We start from the raw sequence: 26,089 nt of genomic DNA, 5'->3' as shown, positions 1-26,089 counted from the left end.
AAGTGTGACCAAGATTTATAAAAAGTCTCTTTTTTTTTTTTCTTTTCTTTTTTTAAATAACACAAGGCCAAGAGATTATGGAGAGTCCCACTGAGGAAACATGTCCCAGGTATGGGAAGATTGTCATTTAAAAGTTTTAAAATGATTAAAAAAAAAAAAAAAAAAAAAAAAGGTATCAGAGTTGATATAACTTCATACAAAAAAGACACTGAAACTGCTAAGTACTCTCCCTGCCGTTCCAGTAGCATCATGCTAAAATGCTATAAAATATGGTCAAAGAAATAGCAGAACTTGTTGGGGGGAACGTTGTTAAGAGGTGCTGTATATTGCCTAATCTTTAAAATTGTAGCTGTGAAATTGTAAGCTCTAACACAGAAGGTGATGGTCCTTCTCTCCCTCTGCTTCCTCCCCTTTACCCCACACTTTCCTTGTGAGTAGTGTTCCCACCCTGTGCCTGGCCACAGTGCTGGGGAGAACTAGGTGTTTAGAAAAGGAGCTGGGACGATATTTTTGTGTTTCTGTTTACCAGGAGGATGGTCCAGACAAGCCTTTCATGCCTAACTCGTACCTTGTTCTTCGTAATGGGTTTCCAAGTTAAAGTAAAAGGGAAAGTGGCAAGTCTGCCGGAAGCCCCCATCTTTGTTGCAGCTCCTCATTCAAGCTTTTTTGATGCCATTGTTTCTGCCTTAACTGGAATGCCATCGATAGTATCTAGAGCAGAGAACCTTTCAACTCCAGTATTTGGCAGTAAGTATTTATGAAAAAATAAAATGTTAAAAGTCTTATCTGTGAAACTGATTAAGGGACAGACTGTTTCAAATCCTCGAGTTCCAAAGATACTGTCAGATTTTCAGTAAAATCACTCGGGGCAGCTTATCTTTCAGAACTGGTCATAACATTTGAGAGTATGCTGTCTCCTTTCTGGCATGGAATATAATACCACTTTAAACGTGCTTTACATTGAAAGCATGTTTCCTAGCTGCTCAGAGTAGAAAATTTCTCTGAAAATTCTCTCAGTAGGTAGCTTGAACAATCTGTTCAGCTGCTGTCTTTTAACAGTGTGGCCCACAAACACAGGACATGTTTTGGTCAAGGTTGTTTCAAAACAGACCTGAACTACAGCAGTCTGGAAAATACCATATTCGTAAACTTAAACTTGCAGGCACTGTTATGGATATTTTTTAATGGTAGTCAAACCAGGAAGGAATAAAAGAGAAGTTACTCAAAAAGGAAATGCAGAGAATGGGAAAGATCAGATGAGTCATGCTTCTATTATTTTCTCCTCCTTTTAGCACAGAAAGAATCCCAGTTTGCATAATAATTCCTGGAATCAGCAGCAGCCTTTCTGCTGGCTGTATCTGTCTCTTCTCTCCGTAGGACTCTTAAAAGAATAAGCCAACAGTAACCCAAGACAGAACTCAGTAGGCAACACAGACAAGTGGCTTGGTAGGAAATAAACTAAATGGTGATATAGTGATCTTATCTTAAAAACACAGGAGTGGGATGCCAAAGATAATTGTTTCCCCAGTTTCTCACCACATTTCAGCATGTCCACACATTCTGATGTAGAGTTCTGATCAAATCAGTTTTTTTTTTCTTTCTTTTTTTTTTTTTTTAATTGCTCACAAGTCGTGTCTGCTTCATAACTGAAAAGCAATTGCTTCTTCAGCTTGGGCTCAAGGTACTTATTTGCAGTCTGGATGTGTTGGGCCCCAGCGTAGCCTGTGAGCAGATACCTGACCAGGTCTCTTTCTTAGATCTGTGTGGAAACGCTCAGTGAAGGATAACAGTAATATTAGTAGAATGTGTGCACATGAATTTGATAAGTTCATACCTACTGTCAAGCTCCTCAGCTTGAGGACAATAATGATACTCTTATCTATTTAGTCTGGAAGCTGTTTGTGCAGTCTGTTTCCTAGTATGAGCATAACAAGTTTTTGTTACAGGGGAGCCTTGAACATGTGTTTTCTAGGCACTAGTGTAAAACAACTGAACATTTGGATCTCTTTCACAGCAATTCTAAGTTCCCTTCAGCCTGTAGCAGTTTCTCGTCAAGACCCTGATTCACGAAAGAATACAGTTGCTGAGATAACAAATCGAGCATTATCAGGAGGCCAGTGGCCACAGGTAAAGACACCACTACTCTTCTGTAATATATCCCAGATACACTGTGATCATAACATCAGGCAGTGCCCAGATGAATAGGATTCTGTTGACACACAAAGTCAGCTCTCATGTCTGTGACAGGTTTGGGAAAGGAAGAAGAGAGGCTGGTGCCCAGAAAGAGTTTTGTCACGACAAACGAATCAGTTAAATCCAGACAATACCAATTGCTGTTCTAAGATGAAGTTGCTCTTGGATTTCATTCCCTATTTTAATTCTTAACTTGCTGTCCTCAGTGTAGCTGTTGACTTGTATTGGTATATGTGAATCACTATTCTCAGGCAAGCTCATGTGTGAGAAGCTGTGGTGCAGAGCTGTGCTCACAGCAGTTAATGAGTAACCCAAACTGTGTGAGCTCCATCATAAACAGTACTTAAGCTTAAAACATTCATTTCACAGGTAGAAAATACCTGAGCTGAAGGTCAGTTCACTCTTCAGGGTAACAGTCCAATAAGAACCAGGCTTTTAGATTGCTCTGAATTGGGGAACAATTTTAACATGGACACAATAGTCAGTGATTCTGCACATTGCTTCCCATGGTCATTCCTCAGCAGCAAGCTGCTGTTGTGCTTCTAGGCCTTGAGTGGCTTTCCGTCCTGAAGACCTAACGGGGCAGGGGCTGCTCTGAAGCAGAAAACAGTTGAGGCAGCAACTCTGCTGCTTTTGGACTGGCAGAAGGCTGGGATAGAAATCAGCATCTACTGGCATCTTACTTGACATTGCCTCTCCACTCTCTTCTGATGTATTGATTGTGGTTTCCTGTCACCTCTATTTTTTTCCGTTTATCAACTGTATGGAGGATTTTAAATATGCACTCGTGAAAGATAGCAAGGCTTTTTTTTCTTTCTTTTTTTTTTTTTTTTTTTTAATACTATACTTAGAATCTGCATTGATGCTTATGACTTGTTAAGCTGTTGTGGATAAAGTGATCCCAGCAAAGTCCAAACACCTAACCTCTGCTGAAAACAGCATGAGGAGAAAAAGGAGAATTGGCTTTACACCAGTTTTGTAACTGTTCTGGCACGAAGGGCCTATGAGTCAAGTAATCTGGGAATTTCCGAGACTGAATCAGCTACAGCTGGGGGTATCAGAGGGTGATTCCTAGTCCTGTGCAGCAGCCACACCTTCCTCCATGACCACAAGATGATGTCTCTGACAACCTCAGCAGAGTGCCTGGGCTGCATTCTTTTAGCACAACACAAATGGAGGAGTAGCTGGATTCCCAATTCCTTCCTCCTTAAATCGAAACACGACAGGCTGGACAACACTCGCACTTATTAATAGCATAAACTCCTGATTATTGCTTCTCCCAACCCTGTATCAAAACAAAAGGGGAAGGAGAGTATGATAAGTTACTGCTTGGGCAGTCACTAATATGTTTTCTGGGGTTTATGATGTATGCCAAGCAGAAACATACCCATTTTTGTGCCCATAGCACCAGCATATCATATCTTAGCCTGTGTCTCCTGAGCAACAATCCCTCCTTCATCTAGCCTTGACCTGTTAATTCAGACTGAAGTGGAAGCACACCTTGAACCCTCTCAATCCAGACCAGTTCTTGTACTGAGAGTTTTTGGAGTATTGCTTATAATCCTGTAGTGATAGGAGAAATACAAAGCTTCTTTGTATTCCATAGGGGGCTGAATTCAGTGTGTCACATTGCAGCTCACTACACATCTAATCTGGTATTTTTCAGAAGCTAATTCAGAGTCCTTCTGGGTATTTGCTGTGTCTGAGTCATTCAGAGGCTGTGTAGTGGTGTGTAGTGCCTTCAGAGCTCTGCATCAGAGATACACCTACTCTGCCTTTTGCTGCTACCCCTTAAGCTGTGATCTTCTCATCATAGCTGGCATCTTGACTCATGTTGATAGCATCTGTGCCTGTAAATGCTCAAGTGCCTCATGCGCTTCATGTCAGCCCAGACTCTTGGTGATAATACACTCAGCAGTTCAGTAACAAACTGCTGGCAGTGAAAAAAGAGAAGCAATTCTCCTATCATTACCAACACTAAACATCTCAAGTCAAACACTGGAAACATTTTGTACTGTATTTCTGAACTGATAAAGGCCTTTCCCTAAAATTCCTCTCATACAAAGCATTTGTTTCCAAATCAAGGTGAATCAGGTTGTTATTGCTGTGGGCATCCTTTACTAATTCATTCTATTCTTGTTGAAACAGTATTGGTATTCTTGTGAAGCAGTGTAACGTGTCACAGAGCTGGCATAAAAACTGAGCCGTCATATAAACTGATGCTGAAGTATAATCCTTTTGTGACACATATATATTTGCTTTCTTTCTCTTTAAATCCAAGATACTGATTTTCCCAGAAGGTACCTGCACAAACCGATCTTGTCTGATCACATTTAAACAAGGTGAGAAGTTTTGTCACATCTTTGTTGGAAAACAATGTATGAAATACTAGTCTGGTAGCTCTAGTATGGCTTTCTGCAGGTACATATCCACAACAGCGTTGTGGTGATGTCTTCTGTCGTTGCAGTTTCAGTACAGTACTAGTGTCTTACATCACTGATGTTTCAGTTGCATTAAACCCAGTAATTTATACTATCGTTGACTTTTCTCATTGTTGGTATTTTGTAGGTTGCAAAATATCTGTGCGCATACTTGTTTGTAGTTTTTTGGATTTTTTTAGTTACCCAGAAAAATGACTGACTACTAGGACATAAACTACCAAAACGCATGCTACTAGCGATGTGCCTTTAACTCAGCCTACAGTCGTACCAGCTTAGTTTCCTCTAAATTTTGCCGTGCAAGACTTAGCAACTAAACTATGAAATCTGTGTGTGGCTTAGCAAGATAGGCCAATAGATTATTTTTAACACAGAAAGGGGCTTGATAGCATCACTGACCATTAGCTTGTCGTGCTGCACTTCAGTTAAAGCTGTAGTGCTCTCCTTTCTCACTGTTGTACAGTGTCTTTGGTAGCAAAGTACAAAACCAGTACTGCATGCACAGATCTGTATCACTTACCAAGATGATCAAAACAGAGAAGAGTTCAGGAAACACTCAATGGCCTTGTGAGAATCTAATCCTTTGAAACAAATGGCAATCAATGGGAGGAAATACACAGAAAATCAGTTTGGACAGTCCAGGAATCTGAGGCGGCTTTCTCCTTGAACTAGGGAACAGCCCTTTTTTTGTCTGCTCTGACATCTTGCTAGTTGCACTGATGATTTTATGGGAAAGAAAGTAAAAAGAAAAAAAAAAGAAAAAAAAAAAAAAAGAACACTTTCCATTCCTCTGGCCTTTAAAAAATATTCTCCTTCCAGATATCGTATCTCACTTGAATCGCTTAGAACTTCCAACTGCTGTATGAAGCTCAGTCTTAACAACCCATACAAATTTTTTGGTTGCAGGTGCATTCATTCCACGAGTTCCTGTGCAGCCTGTGCTGCTCCGATACCCCAACAAACTGGTGAGCAGAACATTCTTGTATCACTAACTGGTAATCTGGAAGTCAAAATACTGACTTAAAGTGTACCTAGGCTAATTATTTTGCTTTGTAACTGAAGAATCTATTGTCCTGAGCTTATCATTGGAGAATTCCAGGCTTCCCAAGAATCAGCATGACGTAGTTGCTATTCTGATTGTGAAAAACTTACTTCTGGGCATCTTAGCTGTACTTCAAGGAAGAGAGAATGTAAGAAAATATTGCAGCGGAAGTTAGAAACTTCCTGCAAAGCCACAGAGTCTGTACTTTAAGTGTAAAATGCACACAACTTCCCTACTAGTTATCCTTTTTTGGTTAAGCTTAAAGTCCTCTTACTGCCCACAGGCTTTCTGAACAAAAGCAAAGCTGAACCATGCACTACTTCCAACACCCCTTTCTTTCAGGCAGTTCAAGAGGGCAGCTTTGCAGATGGTTCTTTTTGTGTAACTTTCCTTTGTTTTGCTGGGTAAGTGTTTACACTCCCTGCCAAGTATAGGGGTTGAGCCATATGGTTCTGTTTCAGCGACAGGTGTAATACTGGGACACAAGTCTAGCAACTGTTAACATGCTTTTTTATTCCCTCCTCATCACACAAATCCAGAAAAGACCAAATTTTTCATTTATTATTTACAACGATACCTATGTAAAATCCTTTTGCAGATCAATTTCAAACCAGTGAACCACTTAACAGGGACTGGGACTGCATTTTACTGATAGGATGTAAGGATCTGCAGCACACACTGTACAAATGATATATAGGAAGTAATAAACATAGTATAAGAAGAAAATGCAAAGCAAAAAAAAAAGAAAGAAAGAAAAAAGAAAAAGCATGATAGATTACCTATGCAGAGATGTCCTTGAAAACATATTTGTGGACAATATAACATATATTTATGTCCTTGTCCAACATATTTAGGAGGCTGCCTTTCTAAGTGGACTGCTGAAGTCCACTTCAGAAGACTTATCAGATACTTTTTTCTACTTCTGTTGTTTAGATAAGAATGAATGATTTAAAACATCTAAATAACCACTTAAGTTTTATTCCTAATTGTTGATAGAACACAAGTCTGCCATGCTTATTTCAATTTTTTTACAGCAAGAAATCCTAGACATATTGCCACCTTTATTTATTTTCACTAACGCCATCATCTGCTTTTACTAAACTTGGGTCTGTTTTATGTTGTAACCTATCTGCTCTCTAACTTTGATCTCATTTTGTCATACATTTCTGTGTTTTATTTTTATCCTTAGGATACTGTGACCTGGACATGGCAAGGCTATTCACTGTAAGTTTCTTAATCCTACTAAAATTACACAGACTTTTTTCCCCATTGCTAAACAGTCTGCCGGACAGATTGAGCTAAGTTAAGATGCACGTTCTTCTAGATCTCTCTTTTATGACGGGGAAGTTCTTGGGGATAATGCTGTCATGCAGTAGATTTCATATCTGAATGGCTAGAAGAGGAGTTTTCAAACAGGAAAACATTACTTCCATCTCTGCTACGGGTGTGTTTTGCATATTGCACTAGACCAAGGGAAAATTTGAAATTCTTTTACTTTTGGGAACAATCAGTGGCCATCAAAGGCCATAGATATTAACAGTCTCCTACATGGTTATCAAACAAAAGAAAATAAATGATATTTTATCCCCTCCGTTTATTTTTTCCTCTCCTTCCTTGAAGAGTAATGTGACAATAGGTGAAGAAGACAGGCAAAACAATTATGTTTCCCTGTCTTTCTATTCTGACATCTAGGATTCTTCTCTAGATTTTTGTTTTTACCTGACTCAACAAAAGCAATTGTTTTTTTGAGATGCCAGTGACGAGGCTAAATATATAGTTTCTGACAATTAAACAATGAAAAATGTTTTAACAGACCATTTCGGCTATGGGTCTGTTTTTTGTTGTTGTTTGTTTGTGTTTTCTTTTTTTTTGTCAACACAGGTGGTCTTCTGATATGATAAAATATTTTATTTAAAAACTTTTATAAACTGTACTGAAAATACTAAAACTGCTGTCTGGGAAATACTTTTCAGCTCATAAACACTCACTAGAACTTTATGTGGATTTGCAGAACTCATAGACCATACTTTAATGTGGAATATGTAATGCACCTAGGTGCAGTGCTACTGATTTACTAAGTGACTAAAATTTTAAGACAATTGATGTGAGACATATCTGAACTAGCGAAGTGGAGCATTTTAAGTGCTCTACTTAAAAGTGCCTTTTAAGCTACCATTAGTTAATCCTAGCACTCACAAACTTATAGAACAGACATTTTGAAAGCTGACCTAGATGAAAATACCCATCTTCTTTAGTTTCAAAAGATGTTTCTTATTATTGTTGTCACAGTTACCAGCACGCTGATAGTAATATATAGTGCAGATTCCGTATAGTGTAGATTACCCCGATGAAGCACTTATGCTCAGAGGTTGAAAATAATTGTTGTTAGTTGTGAGAGAAAATGCAGAACTAGCAGTCTTCATAAAACATCTTGGGTGTTGCAGCCGGAATGGACAGTACCAGTCTCCTTCTCAGAAACCTCCTGACCCAGTTTCTTCTTTCACTTGTTATTTTCTACTTCTGTGTTTTACTGAGTGTCATGCCTAAAATTACATGCTAGGAAATCGAGCATTAAGGGTGGATTCCCGCAGAGAGTAGAAAGGATCACTTAGTTCTGCATTTTTTCTCATTTTTATTTTGTCAAATGCCAGAACAGAGGAAAGATTGCTTTAAAGTTTTCTCCTATAATTCACATGATTTAAAGTAGAGAGCAAATGCGCATTTCTGCTTAAAAATCTCAGTGAACAAGTCAGAAATGGAATTGGTTATGCTAATCCTTTTTTCCAGCTTCTTCTTCCCCCTACCTGTTAAAACTTGTCCATTTCTTAAAGCACTGAAGGTCCTGGACATACTGACACTTAATGAACATATCCGTGTAAACATGACTATAATTTGCAAAATGGGTAGCAAATACTTACAGATCCTTGCTTCAGTTCTGCAGAAGGAAGTTAATGGCTGTTTTGCAGACAAGAGAATAAAAAATAGGGAAGTAAAGCTGCTTCTCAGAATCAAAGCTCTTCAAGCTTCAAAGTCCGATGTGTTCACCTCTTTAGAGATGAAATAACACATATACATTTTATATATATATATAGTTATATATATATATAATTTATATAATAAATATATATAAGTTTATATATATTTAATAACAAATATACATTTTGCTAGCCGAAGAATTGTATAGTATTGTTAGTAAGTATGACATCTGATAACAGGTTGCCTGCCCAGTAAGCAAGCAGCCAGTGTATGCAGAATCCCTATAGAAAAACATCTAACAACATTTCAGGAAACTTTACTGCAAGGTACTTAAAAACCTTGCCCAATATCAGCTGTGTTTTCATCAATGCTTCAAAATGTTTCATCTGCAAATACTTTTTTTAAAAATAATTAAAATGTCTTTTTCTTCCTCTCTCTTCCCCACCTGCAGAAAAGAGCTATTTGTAATGACGATCTGTCAGCTCTTCACAAGAGTAGAGGTTGAGGTAAGAATCAAAAATAATTTGATACTAAGATTCAGTAACTCCTACTGAGTTCATACGTCAGCATAAATGCATTATTCACGTTCTTAGTCACTGCTAGTGAACAGTAAACAAATATTTCAGCAACAAGAACAGTGCCATGGTGAGAATATATTCAGATTTGTTGTCCACATCTATGTATCGCTTAACCTGATGCGTTCCTAAATGAAAGCTGGCAGAAATGCTATTATTTTTAAAGCACTGTAAAATCATTGCTAGGTCACTGCATGGATTTAACAAATGTATAAACTAACAATGATAATACATTATTTTAAAGGTAACTTGTCTTTTTTTCCCCACCTTCTCATTTCCCTGCTCCCTTGAAAGCCTCTCTGTCTTCCTCACCACCTTCCCAGACTGAACTCTGAAAGGTTTCTGCAACTAAGAGCTCACTGACTCTAGTGTTTGTACTGTGGAGAAAGCTGAGCCTTGGTCAGTAAAATCAGTAGCACAGCACACAGACAGATGAGTGACAACTGACACAACATACACACTCCATAACAGTAGTACACTTACTCGAACAGCTTGCTTCCTGTCAGAGTCAACATTCAGAACGCAATAGTGAGGAGCCAGATAACAGCTGTGATCAAGTTAAGGGCTGTACTTCACATTCCTTGACAGACCCCAAAGATTGTCAGTATCGAGTCTGGTTTAGGGACCTGAGTAATGGGAGAAATTTAGACAGCTTTTGCTGTTTATTTGAAAAATACAGAACTCACGAAGTTGTGCAGAGCTCTCTGAACACAAGCAGTGTTGCTGCTACTAAAAACTAGCAATACAGTCTTTGGTGTCAAACTGCTGAATTCATTTTAAGGGAGCATCTTTTATACTATAATACATACAGTAAACGCAGTTATATTTATGGAATGTGTACTAAAGATATAATTCTCCTCATGATTTTGTACAGAAGGACATACCTGTGTGATTCATATAGGTGGGAACAAGAAATAATTAATGTTAAGGTTTATTTCCCCCTACTTCAGAATGGAAATCAAACTTGCCTGTTAGAAAACAAATTCTGTTCCCAAAGGTGAAACCAAAACATGAAGAAATACTCAGCTTTCACAGCAGCATGTGTCCGAAAGGTGAAAATCATTGGTTAGCATTAATGCAAAAGTCCCACCAAAAGGCCAAAGAGAAAGGGCAGATTGACCTGGAGAGGGAGGAAATCTGACTACTCCTTTTAGCAGTGGACTGCCACATACTGTGAACAAGCAGCCTCTCCACTCCCCTCCGTGTTGCTCTGCCTCTACCTACAGTGCATCAACCATGATGCACAACTGCAGTCCGAGGAAGTATCTGGCCAAATTGTGTATATTGACAATTAAGCAGTGAACCTGGCAGTGAGTTTTATGGCTGCAAAAGTTGCAGCATTTGGCAAATTCTGTAAGAAGATAGACCAGGTCAAAAGCAAATCAGAGAAGAATTTTTGCTACTGAAAGTGCTGTGAAGAATTTTTCTTACAGGATTGCAGTTTGACAGCAAAGGTATACTTAGTAGTCATCACCCGATAAGCAGCTGGGTGTGAGTGAGATCATGCATGCCTCCTTGGGAGGCCAAGAAACCAAATTCTTCACCTCCTGCTCTGGTTTCTGGCAAACTGGTTTTATGAATAATTAGTGGTAGGCAGGTTTTTTGAAAAAGAGGTGGTGTTTCACCTACCAAAAATCTAAATTGCTGTCTGAGCAAGACCTCAGCCTCAAATGATATAATGACCACCTACAAGACCATAAACCATGTTTACACAGATAAACTTCTCAGACTTGTATTTTCATCTTACCCAGTGATAACACTGATCTCCATGTCTGTACAGAGTATCTGTACTTCCTCAACCTAAGAGTTACATGACTTCTGCAGGGGAGTTGTAATGAGCAGGGACATGTGTCAGCCTTGAACAGAGCTGGCAGCTCCTTGTAGAAGGAATGAAATCTCAAAACTTCATGCAAACTGCTGGGTCCCTGCTGTCCTTCCAGGAGAGAAAACTCCTGGCTATAAACAGAGAATTGTTATGGCTGTTTGACAGATAACTTGTTCCATAAAGTTACTGGTTTTGGTCATAAAGAGGCAGCATTCCTTAAAATCAAAGACAAAAAGGCTGGTCAGGATGGACTGTATTTATAGTTACCAGCTGGATGTAGTTGTCACTATAGTAGTGTATCACCAACAACTAGATAAAAAACTGAAAAAATATGTTGACAGATACTCAGCAACTGTGTCTGCCAATGAAGTGTGCAACATCTTACACTTCTAGCATTGCTGTATTCTAGAACTGAAGGGCAGGACTGCAGGATGAGAGGCAGCGTAAGTGAGATAACTGGTAACCATAACTGAGAAGAGGTATGGGAAGCTGAGCTGCAGGTGACCACTCTGTAGATTGAAGGAGGAAGAACAGAATACACATCCACGCACACAACTGCTGTAATAAACATCTGCTTAGATATCTCTATGTTTTCTGAGCTTGGGAAGAGTGGGTTGTTTTGTTGGGCTTTTTTATTCTCTGCTTGGGGTTGTAAAATTTTATAGTACTGGTATTCATTTAATGCTCTGCTTGTAATTCCAAGCTAAGATCCCTTAATATTTTTACCACAGAGGAGAAACTTACAGGAAACTTATTGATCGCATCCTGACAGATACAATTAAGAGGTACCAGGTGCTCTTGTGGCATGTATGAAAAAAAATATATAAATCTTACACACTTTTCCACTATATAACATCATTGATAAATAATCTTTGAAAAGGATTGTACAGGATTTCAGATGTGCATTCTTACAGACACAGCATTTAATTTCTAACTATGCATGTGTTAACTTTCCTTCTTTGGGGGTTTAATTTTTCTTTTTTAAAGCTGCTTCTACCAACCTTTGAGGAGCAGTTTGAACTAATCTCATTTTAGAGCCCAAGTTGTTTCTAAGGCAGTTGAGACCTCTACTGTCCAGTTCTTTCATTGCATGGGTGACTTCTGTTTTTCCCCTATTCCAGACAATAATAAGAAACTGTCCATGTTGTCAATAAAGTGGTGACTATTAATTGATCAGATAACTCATTTCTTTCAGTTTTTGCCTGTTCATGTGCCTACTGAGGAAGAAAAGAAAGATCCCGTTCTTTTTGCCAACAGAGTCCGACAAACCATGGCAACGTATGTAACGTCAGAAAAAAATCTTAGAGAACTTTTATTTCATATCTATCCATATATACTTTTATAGATGTCCATACACATCCTAGCCACGTACTCCAGGTACACTGTCACACAGTTCAGTTAAGTCCTATGTGCTATACATAGGTGTCAAATTCCTGTACCAAAACACCCTTGGATTACTTTTATGTAGAGCATAAAGCAGGTTATGTTGGAACATAATATGTTCAAAGCATGGAAAGCTGGAATAAAATGTTCCCTTACTTGCTTGACAAGAATATGTAAATGAGTCTCTAAGGTTACTGGGCTGCATTTACAAGACTGCAAATCTTAAATCATCATGACACTGCCATAACGTTTCACAGTATGGCTTCACAAACTGTATTGCTCTATCCTACCTTCAGCAAAGCAAGAATGAATTATCATGTGTTTTGTATATTAGCATTAAAGCCAAGCTGAGGTGGTGGGAAAAGAAACAGTCAACTCAAAGTCATTTTAATGTAAGAAGTTGATTTTCTTTTTCCTTAATTTTCTTAATTTGTTTTTCAGTGCTTTGAATGTGCCAGTCACTGATCACACTTTTGAAGACTGCAGACTGATGATTTCAGCAGGACAGTTAACTTTGCCCATGGAAGCAGGGCTGGTGGAATTCACCAAAATTAGCAAGAAACTCAAGTAAGGGAAGTTAAGCTGTCGGTGGTAATAATTACTGCCATGTTGCAGTTCATTTGGCATCTACAAAAAGATAAATGACTTGACAACTGACCTGGCATGGCCCTGGTCAAATATAAAGTCTGTGCACAGTGAATCTAGACTTGTTACATATGTGCCACACACTTATTTATACAATTCCGTCTCGAAAAAATTTCAGTAGTTACATGGCAATCATAATTATTCTTACCAAAGTGCAGAGCTGTAATTTTGTACGGAGATCAGATGCTTCCCAGGCTGCAGCAATATTAGTGTTTGGGTAGAGAGTTATCTAACAGAGTTGAGATATATATCCCTCTGTTAAAGAAATACTCACAGTAACACCTAATGTAGCAAAATAATGTTATACCTGAATTTATGGCAATGAAAACCTCTCCACTGGACTAGCGCGTTGATAATAGGTTTGGGAAGGTAATCTAAGGAATTCCAAAATACCCAAGGATAGAACTGGCTGCTTTTACTACTAATGGCCATGGGGGGGCAGTCCTTAATTGCTGATTCCATACAAAATACCAGCCTGGAAGTACAGCATTTCCAGAGCTGTACACTCATGCTCTTGGCTATTTTTTTTGTCTTTGAACACTATAATAACTCCTACTGAAATTCCATCTGTTCAAGATCTGCTGTATAGAAAAACCTCCTCTCCCTCATGTTTGCATAGCCTAAAATGGAATCACGTCAGGGAGCAGTTGGATACCTTTGCTGCTATTGCAAGTGCTTCCAAAGGGGGAAGAATTGGAATTGAGGAGTTTGCAGAGTACTTGAAGCTGCCTATTTCAGATGTCCTCAGAGAGCTGTTTCAACTCTTCGATAGGGTGAGTAGTCTGTTACCTGGCTGGAGATCTTACTGGCAATATTTTGTTAAGCACTACATCACAAAGGATATTTAACTCATTACAACCAGTTTAGTAAATGCTTCCTGGCTAGCAATTCCTACAAACTAGATAGGTGACTCATACAGTTATCACTTTTGTTTTGATGGAAAGAAGTTGGTCAGTTTGGAGTTGTGAGATCACAGCCATCTCTTGGAACAAGTCACTGCGCCACCACCACCAACTGATAATCTCCATGCTGGTAGTGGCTGAATATTTCCTTTTGCCTACCCCAAATTTGGAGCTCATTTACATTCTGACAGCTTAATTAAGTGCTGTAGTTGTAAATAGACAATTTAAGGCAGATTGAAGCTAACTAGAGTGTGTGTTCCTGCTGTGTTTGTGAAAGGTGCTATTAGACACTGTAAAGACTCCTATTGCCTGTCTCCAACCAGAAAGAAGGTGTGTGCCAGTGCTAATCTGATCATCTAGGCTTTCCTCCATAGTCAGTGGTGATCTCTCCCATTTTATACTCATCCATGAAGATGGGGAAAATTGCTGTGTGGATGTGCCCCTCTGACTACACCAGAAACCTAAATAACTAAAGCACAGTGTAGAATTCATCTTACTGTACATGTCCCATATGTGCTACACTGGAAGCAGCGTGTTGTACTGGAAGTGCTTATGAACCAGAATTTGCTTCTCATCTTGGGAGCTTTCCTCATCATCATTCTTCCCAATCAGGTTAGTTCTAGCAGTACACCTGTTCTTGAGAGGGCAAGTTGTTGTATGTGTTGATTTGAACTTCCAGAATTTTTCCAAATACGAAGGATTTACAGACTTCAAAACAGAGATATATCAATTGTATTTCTGTAGTTGCTGAATGCACAGAAGCTCTAGCAGATAAGGTACTCATTCTTTTTCCATTCCTGCCTCCTCACCTTGGACTGTTGGCTCCTACAAACATGTAGCAGAGTTCTGAAGCACAGCACAAAGGTAAGAGAAATAGTGTGGCAACCAAAATAATTAAAGGCAATCAAGACTCTTTTCACCTCCCCTTTCTGGCACAACTGCTTCAGTGACTGGAATTAGCAACGTAATGCACAATTTACTAAAAAGTTGAAGGCATAAAAGATTGCAAGAACAGTTGAGACTCTAGTAAGCTTTCCCTGTATTCATCTTTAGGAGAGAAGCTTTACTGAGAAACGGTCACACTAAAGTGGCAGGCCTCTTTTCAAACTGCTTCAGTTATGAGCATATGTATCTTGAGACTTGTCCTTTTTAGCTTTCAGTCTCATCAGGTTTTTTGCTAAAAAGATTTATCAAATCTCATAAAGCTAAATATGCAGACAAGAAGAAAGAAGCAGAGGCTTATCAACAACTGGCAGAAACTGCTGAGATCTGCAATAACTCTGGCAGCTGGAGACATGCACAGACACGGTAAAGTCTAAGCACGCAGATAAGCTGTGTTCTGCCCACACCCAGCTCAGACACAATACAGCTTTGGAGAGTTACAGAAGCACTGGATCTCTGAGTAACTCCCTTCAGAAAATCTTCACAATGTTCCTGGCTAAAGCTTTGCTGAGTGGCGGAAGTGGTAGTGGCCGTGGAGGAAGCCTCGCACGTGGCCTTGGGGGTCTCCTCACAGGAGGTGGACATGGAGGGAACCTTGGAGGACTTGTTGGAGGTCTTGTCAATCTCATAAGTGAAGCAGCAGCTCAGTATAATCCAGAGCCACCTCCACCTCCTCACAACCATTTTACGAATGTTGAAGCTCATGAGAGCGAGGAGATTAGACAGTTCCGTCGCCTTTTTGTCCAGCTGGCTGGAGATGATATGGAAGTGTCTGCTACCGAGCTAAGGAACATCCTGAACAAAGTGCTTTCCAGACATCAAGACCTGAAGACAGATGGCTTCAGCTTAGACACATGCCGTAGCATGGTAGCGGTCATGGACAGCGATACAAATGGCAAACTGGGCTTTGAAGAGTTCAAATATCTGTGGAACAACATCAAGAAATGGCAATGCGTCTACAAGCAGTATGATACCAACCAGTCAGGCACTATTGGGAGAGCTCAGCTGCCGGAGGCCTTGCGGGCTGCAGGGTTCCACCTGAACGAAGAGCTCTGCCAGGTAATCGTGCGCAGATATGCCAGCGAGGACGGCAGCATGGATTTTAACAACTTCATTAGCTGCTTGGTGAGGCTGGACAGCATGTTCCGGACCTTCAAGTCCCTGGACCAAAATGGAAGTGGGCAGATCAAAATAACCATTGAAGACTGGCTGCAGCTGACCATGTATTCATGAAAGCATAGCAGAGAAGAATAAGCTTTATCTGAAAGATACACTTTGAAGACTGCAATCCTGTATTATCATGCTGTAGTCTTTTCCTTATTCTAAGGTAGATGTAGGCAGAGGTACCTAGCTTAGCTTGAAGTGCTCTGATTCCTCCCGTGCATGTGTTAAGTCTGCTGTTCTGGAGGGTTTGTGCAAGTTCTCAGTTGCGCAGATGCATAAGTCTGTCTCAGAAAACTAGACTCTGAAATGGGGGAATATGTTGGAAGATCAAAGCTTAGTTATTTCCTCACATAAAGCAGGCTTGTATAGGAATATAACTATTATTAAAAAAGCTCTAAGTTTGGTGGGGTTTTGTGATGTTACTGTTCCAATTTGTCAGCATTCAGTAAGCTGAAATAAAGCTCTGCTTGCCTGAAGGCAGTCACCAGTAGAGTTGAATGGATTCATAAGTTGTGCAGTTATTTCTAACAAGGGAATAAACATTAAAGTTGCAATGACTACAATGATCAATGAATTTAAATAATCATATTTTACTTCCTTCCTACTTCTGCTTTTTCATGCTTGTCTGCTAAAACAAAACCTGAGTAGAAGTGTCAGTTCTACCTGCTAGCCAGAACAAAATTGAAGGCATGTAAGGCTACTTTTACAACCTTTTTCTCCTTCCTAGGACTCTATTACCATATCCTTTCTCTCTCTCCTTGAAACCTTATTATAGTTATAATGAAAACAACTTAAAATATTACATTTATATTTAGAGAAGCTTGCCACAGTAATGCAGTCACACAGAAGCCAGCCAGCCAAAATCAACCTCTGGCTACCAGACATAACTTTGCATCGGGGTGCAGCATCCCAATCAAGCTAATAACACAGTTTCAAGATGTCAATTTTTGAGTAATACAACAAGAAAGAACACAAACTGTTAAAGGCACATTTTTCTGAATTAAGCATTACATAGTTGAGGATAAACAGTTCTTGCTTTGCAAAGTAACAAGGAAGATTTCTCAGCAGGGTTGCTTTAAAAGCAAGTTGGCTAGGGTGTGTGCTGCCCGATGGGAATGTGGCACCATGAGTGGAGCAGGCAGCAGCTGCACACAGCCTCCTTGTGTAAGAGTCCAATTCCCCTGTTCCTCCTGATGTCTCCATTGGTGACTAACTGAGAAATACCACACAATACCTGCAAGGCAACTGGATGCTAATGGAATACTGAGGTTTGGTTTTGTTTCTACATTTCCACAGCTTTGATTTCTAAATCTTACTCACACTCAGCAGAGTATTTTCCAAACTGATGAAATCTCCTCTCTGGTATGCTTACAACAGCTTTTTACTTGCAACTTAGGAAGAAAGTAACTTACAACTTTTGCTCTTTTTTTTTCCCTCCTGCACTGTGTTTAATACCAAGCCAGGTAACACAAAGAGTAAAAATATTTGTGTTGGCTCAAACTGTGATGAAAGAAGTCGATTCTTTTCAAATGACATTCACCCTCATCCCAGGTATTCAATGGAAAAGTGCACAGTTATCCACAGGGGCATTTGGGCTCTCTGAGTAACAGAAAAGTGGGCGTTGAGAGAAAGTGTGATGCCTCCAGGTGAGCACCACCCTACCAGGTTTGCTTCAGAATTCCCTTTCTGACAAGCTACAACTTGCATGTAGCAACAGGCAGTTGAAATTTTTGAGTGAGAGCAAAAGCCTCTTATATAATGAGCCTGGATGTGAACACGAGACATACAAGTGCAGTGCCTCTCCAGGTGGTCCAGTTGTGGCTTCTCTCTGGTAGCCCTGTAGCCAACTCAGGGTTTACTTAGCTAATCAGAACAGGAATGACCAGGGCACACGGGCACTTTTTGTACAATACAAGTTTCGGGGCAGTAGTATTTCAAATTTTACTGACTGCATCTGTCTTGCAGAGAGCTTTGCCAGCTGCATAAAGCTAACTGGTTATCTAGCTTTGATCTCCTTGTGCAGCCATAAATGGAGACTGTTTATGGCAGTGGAAACTTCCTTCTCCAAAGAGTAAGGTTCATTATATTATATAAAAACTACATCAAAACCCTAGTTACCCCACATGCTGTAGCAAAAATAGTAGCAGAAAACTTGCTTGCTTTAAGAAAACAAGGGCTGTTGAAGCTACACTCTTTTGGTTATTTTAATAACATACTTAAAAACATATAAACATGTTCTACTTTGATATTTAGAGAATTGGAGCTTAGCTGACGTTTCCTTAAAATACGCTTGGGTGTATAGGCTGCAAACACAGCTAGATATGTGTACAACAACTGTTGTAGTCGCTCTTTTGTGCTGGTGCTACAGAAACATGAAAGGTTTTCCAGTGTTTTCAGTTTTGCTTCCATCTCTCTTCCCAGGCAACAAACCCTATCATTTCTCCTTAACCAAAATACCAGAGCATATGGATGTTAGCCAGCATCCTAGGGCTTAGTAGACCTAGTCACAACATGATCTTACAAGTATAGTAACTTCATTTCATACTCAAGCTGCTGGCGTTCTCTGTATCAGATTGCTCTCAGTTTTGATTACTGGGTTTTAACGCTTTCAGTAAAGTAATGTGAGCCTTGTTAGTTCTTGTCATTTTTCCATGTGCAGCCAAAGCTGCGTTAACTGACTTCAGAAGTTGTTTTTGAATTAATTTTAATTTAAAATTTACTGTCCAATTCTTTTTCTGTGATAAATATTCTTAACTTTATGTATATTTATATATATTATAATGCCATCAAACCACCCTTTGCTAGGAACAAAATCTATAAAACTGTCCAAAAATAATATTCCAAAGCCCTTTGGACAATTATTATCTACACTTTTGCTTCAGTTGTTTTAAGAGTTTAAGTTTATAATGTTACATTTTAAAGCTACAGCTATTATACTTAGGAGAACTGCGATACAGCCAAAATATTGTAAGTGAACCTCTGCTGCACAATGACACAACTGACTGTTAAATAAAACAGCAGTTGTGAGAGAATATTGTCCTTTTCCAATGATTAAAAGCTGTCAAAAGTTATATCCCTTGACACACACCAGAGTGACTTAAAACTATTCGTATTTTTGCTAAAAAGTTACCTTAAAATTCAGAGGTCTTTAAAATACAGGGTGTTAAAAATATAAGTGCCTTCAAAAAGATTGGTTAGACCATCATAAAAATAAAAAAGTTATGCAAACCCGTTCTGAATTGTTAGTGAAGGCTAAATAGAATTGAATCTTGGCAATTTTAAATTCTGTCAAATGTATAGCTTAAAGTAAACACTGAACACGTTTCACATTCTTTGTTAATCAAGAACTATCTTAAGATCTCATCTCAGTAACAGAAATTCCTGTTTCCTAGAGCCCAAGACTTCCACAGCACTCTACAGAGCAGCCTTAGCATTTCTCCACTGGGGAGCTCCATATTCCACTATTCAGCAGGAGAAAACCAGGAACAGAAAGGTTAAGCGTGATATGCTAAAGTGGGCATTGGAAGCTGGTGGGAGAGCCAGGAATAGAAGCGAGTTCTGGCTGTTCGCTACAGATTTACCCAGGAGACCACCCCTCTTTCACTTGGCTGAAAATGTTTTGTGCTGTTTGTTCTCAGACTTAGGGAGTCCACTTTAAAAAAATAAAATAAAAATCTTGAAATGTACAGTACATTATCCACAAAAAGAGCTCTGCTTTACATTTTTGTTTGCTTTTCAAATGTTTCTGACGAATGTCCTTAACTGTGAATGTTCCAAACTATGAGCTGCAAGTCATCACAGCTATGCTTTCATTAGCTGCTCTGGGTCCCATCACCAACGCTAACATATAGCTGCTTCCCTAGGCTGGATGTTTCCCAAAACCCTCAAGAAAACTTTCAGTGTGGTCATAGGAACATTACTGACTTAAACATGTATTCCAGTGGGTGTCGGCAGTTTTCCTTGGCTGGAAATACAATGCAGCTTACATGGAATTAATCACAAATCCCATCAACAAAAGCTTCAATTGAAAGAGCTGTGTAGTTACCATGTGGAAATGTTCATTCAGGTCAAAACTGCAATGATCAGACAGGCTGCTACAATTAACTCATTGCATTTCCAGCTTACAATGTATTTGCTCCAAAACAGCATGTAGGGCAACGCATTTGCTTCAAAGAAAAGCTTAAGATAGGCCATGTTGATTTACTGCGTTGTCAGGCTGTACTTTTGCTGGCATATATTTTATTGCTGAAGGTTCTTAGGGAGAATTAACTCAAGGCAACAGCCTCACTGTTACCCTTTTTATTCTAGGATGTTGCATTAGTCTGAGGTAGTGCTACACGAACGGTTCCATTTACCTTAAGCACCTGTATTCCAGTTCTTGTTAGAGGCTTCTTGGAGGCCATACGCAAAAGATAATCTCCTAAGTTGTTTTAAATCTTTTCATCTGGGTGTTTATAAGATAGAAATCGATACCCATTGATGCGCCAAATTGGAGATCAATTTCAGTCTATTGGAAATACATACATTGCTACTTCATCCCTATTATTACACAAATTTAGAAAGCTGTTAGTATTTTATCGAGGAAGAAAAAATGCCCTTAATGTTGTAGCTGTCTTACTGCATGTTGCATAGTTGATTAGTACATCAGCTTTTAAAGTGATCTGCACTATTAACCATAACTCCTGCCATACATATTTTGGTTTCAGAATGGAGACGGCACCATCGACTTCAGAGAATATGTAATTGGTTTGTCTATTCTTTGTAACCCAGCCAACACAGAAGAGACTATTCAGATGGCATTTAAGGTAAGTTCAATTTAGTGTAAATATACAAACCTGACAAATCAAGACTGACTGCAAATCTGTTAGTTTTCAAATCATAAGTTTATAGCTTCAATCTGTTATGCAAATGTGAGTAATTCTCTTAAACCAATTGACATTTAGAGTGGGAAGAGGAGAGGAAGAATTGCAGGCATCAACTTCATAGAAAAGGGTTTCAAAAGCCATGTGAAGGCACTAATGAATATGTAACTTGGCAGGCTAACTCCAAAAAATGATTCAGCAGCACTTGCAGTTTTTTCCCGAGGTTTTTTTCTGCTGTGATTCTTCAGTGTCGCAAGTAGACAATAGTTGGAACAATATCCTCTTGGGTCAAGCGCTCAGTAGAGTCCCTCTGGTTAACAGCCTAGGAGGTTGGGGCGGGAGGAATCAAGGAGGGCTATTCAGGACTGGCACATCCAAAATTGAGCTGCATCAGAGATCATCTATTTGCTTGTTCTATGGTTTCCCGATAGTTTGGGCAGTTGAGGAGTGGTAGCACCTTTCACATCCCAAGTACAAGCACGCAGCATGCAACCAGAGATGCCCATTTTTGAATCCTTGAACACAAAAATGCCTAAGTGCCTTTTTTTTTTAGTAGATATTTGACACAGATTCGAGTATTTTACCCACCACTCTGCTCTTATGAACAGCATTGAACATTGTATTAAGATATTGATCATATTCGTCTTAAACTATATACATTTTAATACTGATTCTTATTCAGGAAGAGCCCATATTTTTATGGCAATCCATTATTACGGTTGCTTTGCAGATAAGTGCCACAGCTGTTCAAAGTTGTTGATGCTTCTGGGGGATGTTTTATTACTATAGATTACTCAGAAAAAAACAAGCCTTTGGTATTTTATTCGTTAGTTTTCTAGACTACACTCTTCAGTACTGTAACAGTTGCATTGATTATAAAAATTGTAATTCATTGTAATTCCCAATTTCAGTGTGAAATGACTGGGTCAGCTGGTAAAAAGTCCATTATGTCCTGAAATGGCACTATGGGTTTTCTTTTGCTACTTGTTTTCTTTGCCACTAAATGTACTGTCCTTCATAATGGGACTCTTTGCCTGTAGCAAGTGCTTAAGAATTACAGCCATCTATCCCTTGTATTTCTCAAGGGGGTGATTCATAGCAGATGCATATTGTCGCTGTGCTGGGAAGGATGGCATGATCAATGTACCCGTACTGCCTGCATTCCAGTCACCAAAATTCCTTTTAATTATAATTCCTTGGTGGGTGACAGGTCAGATACACTAGAAGTTAGGTGTTTTACATCAAAGCATAAACTATGGCAAGTTTATCAGATGCCAGATGTGCAATAACTGGAAGAATAAATTGAAGGACTAAAACCTAAGATATGCTAGTAGAGAGTGGTTGAATCCAGCAGACCTTCAGTATAGCTCACAGTGACAATTATCATAAACCTTTGTTTTTAAGTGTTGTATAAGTTCTCTTACAGAGCTAATGCTGTGAGGTTTCTTTTCTCTTGCAGGTTTGCTGCATACTTTTCCTAGTACAGAATATTCTAACTCCAACTACAGCATGTACATTGCTCTGCTAAATTTCTGCGTAGTATTATTCCAGAGAAAATGCATAAAAACTCTTGTAACAAGAGAAGGTAGCTGAGGTGGAACGAGTTAGCTTGTCAACTTTTCAAATCCCAGGCATTGTTTGCAAATCATCTCTTGAATACTTGAAACCTAATGTGGGTGGCTGGTTTGTACACAGAAGGTTCACGGGCAAACAAATGGTAAAGCATTTCTACACATTTGTCTTTTCCAGCTCTTTGACGTGGACGAGGATGGCACTATAACGGAAAATGAGTTTGCTTGTATCATTCAGTCAGCTCTGGGGGTGCCTGAGCTTGATGTTTCTAACCTCTTTAAAGAAATAGATGCAGATGAGACTGGAAAGCTGTCCTACGGTAAGTTACATCCTTTTATAATGAAGAGCACTCTGATGGTCGTACCAACAGTGAGACCTCTTTTTCCCAAAAATATCTGCTGGTTCTCATATAGTTTCTGGGGAAAACTGTTGAAGCACAGTCCTAGATACTTTGCATAATATGTCTGAGATGCTTCAGGAAATCCTAACTGGAGATCACCTTCATTAAAAGGAGCAGGCTCTGAAATTTTCTTTGTTTCTGTTGCCGCACCGTAGTATCTGTGTTTTTTACATTTTTCAGATGAATTCAAAGACTTTGCACTCAAGCACCCAGAATATGCCAAGCTGTTTACTACATACTTAGACCTACAGAGATACCAGCTAGGTATGTTGGAGGAAGATGACATTCAGCCACCTGAAGCCAAATACACTCCAGTTGGAAACGCAGTCCCAGTCTCAGAAACAAGACCAGTGGCAAGAAATAAAGTCTGTCCTGCAGACAACGAAGAGGATAACTCAGGTACCTCAGACAAAAAGGATGACTGAAAACAGTTGAAGAATTCATCTCTTGAATTCTACAGGAATGTTATCCCTACCTATTCATAAGCACAACTGATAGAAAATAGAGATGAAAGTTACAATTCAAAAAAAAAAAAAATCATGTTTTTTTCTACTTTCATATCTGGAAGAGCTATTTCTGTTTGAGTGTAAGGGAAAAAACACTGTAATTATTCTGTCCTTGATGCCAGTATCACACCATTGGGAATGTTGCTCACTGTCTTCCAAGTTCATGCTTCCACAAAAGTAGCAGATGTACTAAGAGGGTTAAAAGGCTCCAGCACTGACATGACCTCTCACAATAGAGACTGAGGAGTCCCAATGTACAAAAACAGGTAGAATTTTTGGTGCTGCTCAATTCTTCTACATCCTTAACATGTCTTAAGGGAAAAAATAATTACACCAGACTGTTTTACTTTGCACACATCCCTTAGCCTTTCTTCAGAGAGATAGAAATTAGTTACAGGAAGCTGAGAGTTGAAGCTGGTGTTTTCTTTTAGTTGTCCTTAGATTTCCCTTAACTACTTGTGAACTATAAAGCCTAAGCTTCTGAACAGGACATGCTGTTTCACTGATGTTAACAGTAACAGCTTTAGGCTTAAAGGCTAGTTAAAGATGGAAGTGGTTGCATTTCTATACAACAAAAAACTAATCAGAATTCCAAGACAGCAGTTCACAGTCCACAGGAAAATGTAGACAATAAGACCCAAGAATTAATGGACTATTTCAAAATAAAGAGAATGTTGCTTACAATAACAACTGTTCAGGACCACATTTGGACGAACATTTCAAACCTCAGCATATTTTTATTCTAACAGTAATCAACAGAGGAATGTGACCTTGCTCTGCAAAACTTGAAAGGTAAATATGCTGTCAAACCATAGTTCCAGTAGTTCATACCTACTCTAAAATGGTCTCCTAGAAACCATATTTGCATTACTGTACCATTACTCATTATGGTTGTAGGGTCTGATTCAAAACCAAGCTCTTTCTGGTCAATGATTTGAGTATGTTTTGCCTCAGTCCCGTCTAGTGCACTGGAAATTGAGCCTTTTCCTTTTTCTGTTCTTCATTTGAATGCACTTTATACAGCATTTTAAATATATAGGTATTTATGCAAATAGCTTCTAAATAAAAACTTGGAGTGGAATGACAGGATATTTTCAAATTAAAATTGAGGTGAGCAAAGTCTAGAATGTCTAGTACCAAAAAGAACCATTTTTCAGCTGGTTTTCATATGTGAAATATCAAGTTTTGCCTCTAAATTATTGTTTGTGTTTTCTGGCTCCAAGTATATTGCCATGTTTAATCTTTTCTGTATTTATAACTGTGCCTATCCTGATGTTTCACGTGCTTAAAATAAATCTATATTTTTACTTGAAGACTTTACCTGACCAATGCATGTCTCCTTGGTACAGTCGGAAGGGCACTCTATCGTGAGGCACTGGAGGGATTTCCAGGAAATCATCCTCATGATGCCTTACCACTGCTAAACACAGTGCAATTCCAAGTGGGTATTTCTAGTTTGCAGTGTGATGGCACTTTTCCTTATGCTATGGCTGAAAACGTAGGACGGGACTGATGCTCTTTCAAAGAGTTACTTCTACTGACTGCCTCAGCAAGAAGGAATATGATACAAAGACTTGCAGGAATCTGGGAAGATCTCCCTCTCTTCTGGCAGAAAATAAGGCATCACAATTGGTATGTAAAATGAGCGACTCCAACCACAGTTATTGAGAAGTAACACATGGCTTTGTGTGATTTGAACATCAAGACAGAATGAGAAGCAGGGGATACCCTAACCTGGCTGTACAGTTAAGTGAAATACATTTTAATTCCTTGGCAAGGATGCTTTTGCCTATCACTTCAACTGAATTCCTCAGCTTTTCAACCAACAGTAACCTTTTCAAAGAAGGCTTCTGTTCCAGCCAGTAAGAAAAAGATGGCTGGGCAAAGATGACAAGAACAACTACTCCAGGTCCATGACTGCTGAGGCTACCTTGCACATGCTGCTGTTGAATCCAGCCACGTTAAACAACTGGAACACTGTGCTGCCCACAGGTGTAGCACATGTAGGACTAGTGATTTTATAAATACATGCAAGTCACACACACGCCTGGCAATTAAAGCTAAAAATACCATGTATATAAATCTACATATCTCTATAGTTTAAGGAGGAGAGGCCGCAAATGGGTTTGGTAGGTAGCAGTGATTCAACTACCCTCTGGAAAGAACTTGGCTAAACGTTAGAGACACTAACTCAATATACACACATCTGCTTGATGTGCGGGAAGGGAATACATTAATTTCTAGGCATCGTTGTGCCTCAGGAAGCTTTTAAAAGGACCAAACTAAAAGCAGGCTGCAACAAACAGCCGTTGCATTAAGTGGCAGAGCAGGAACTGAACAGAAAGAGAAGGCTAAAAATACTAAACAGAAAATGGTTGTCCATCAGGCACTGAGTGACACCTTTCTGCTCCTGCACAGAGCGTTGCCTCGCTGCCTGAGACTTCCTGAAATGTGAGATCCTGTCTAAGCAGCCCTGCTTAGGGATCATTTTGAGTCCCGTACAGTAGAGCTAGAAAGGTATCTTTGGTCTCTTGCCACCATAGGAAACATCATGTATTTAAATCAGTACTGCTCTGTCCTGCTGTAACATGGATTTGATGACAATACATTCTCAGATACCAAAGTAGGACACTGTGAACCTTACACAAACTCCATCAGTCTCAG

At 39.2% G+C, this 26,089-nt stretch overlaps 2 protein-coding genes and 2 long non-coding RNA genes across 6 annotated transcripts in view; 2 read left to right on the top strand and 2 right to left on the bottom strand.

The window, feature by feature from the left end:
• Positions 1-24,738, top strand: part of LPCAT2 (lysophosphatidylcholine acyltransferase 2) — a 30,018-nt gene extending 5,280 nt beyond the window's left edge. For all 3 annotated transcript variants that reach the window (XM_035337122.1, XM_035337124.1, XM_035337123.1), the window contains 12 exons: positions 530-747; positions 2,015-2,127; positions 4,475-4,535; positions 5,538-5,596; positions 6,863-6,897; positions 9,101-9,155; positions 12,245-12,327; positions 12,874-12,999; positions 13,697-13,850; positions 20,792-20,890; positions 22,697-22,838; positions 23,100-24,738. In XM_035337122.1, the coding sequence (XP_035193013.1) occupies positions 530-747; positions 2,015-2,127; positions 4,475-4,535; positions 5,538-5,596; positions 6,863-6,897; positions 9,101-9,155; positions 12,245-12,327; positions 12,874-12,999; positions 13,697-13,850; positions 20,792-20,890; positions 22,697-22,838; positions 23,100-23,344 (1,390 nt within the window). In that variant the 3' untranslated portion in view covers positions 23,345-24,738. The remainder of the gene's footprint in view (positions 1-529; positions 748-2,014; positions 2,128-4,474; positions 4,536-5,537; positions 5,597-6,862; positions 6,898-9,100; positions 9,156-12,244; positions 12,328-12,873; positions 13,000-13,696; positions 13,851-20,791; positions 20,891-22,696; positions 22,839-23,099) is intronic.
• Positions 1-26,089, bottom strand: part of LOC118172922 — a 256,732-nt gene that overhangs the window by 98,773 nt on the left and 131,870 nt on the right. The window lies entirely within an intron of this gene.
• On the bottom strand, positions 10-23,602 carry LOC118172923. The gene is made up of 3 exons (XR_004753898.1): positions 23,473-23,602; positions 17,501-17,507; positions 10-41 (listed from the first exon to the last, which is right to left on the bottom strand). It is a non-coding gene; the product is annotated as an uncharacterized LOC118172923 (long non-coding RNA).
• On the top strand, positions 13,872-16,651 carry CAPNS2 (calpain small subunit 2). Its single transcript, XM_035337126.1, has one exon. The coding sequence runs from the start codon at positions 15,408-15,410 to the stop codon at positions 16,152-16,154; it is 747 nt and encodes a 248-aa protein (XP_035193017.1). The 5' UTR covers positions 13,872-15,407; the 3' UTR covers positions 16,155-16,651.

Source organism: Oxyura jamaicensis, chromosome 11 (genome assembly GCF_011077185.1).
Source record: "Oxyura jamaicensis isolate SHBP4307 breed ruddy duck chromosome 11, BPBGC_Ojam_1.0, whole genome shotgun sequence".
In the NCBI taxonomy this organism is placed as follows: Eukaryota; Metazoa; Chordata; class Aves; order Anseriformes; family Anatidae; genus Oxyura; species Oxyura jamaicensis.
Note: the sequence above shows the minus strand (reverse complement) of the source record. Positions and strands in the feature narration are given on the sequence as shown.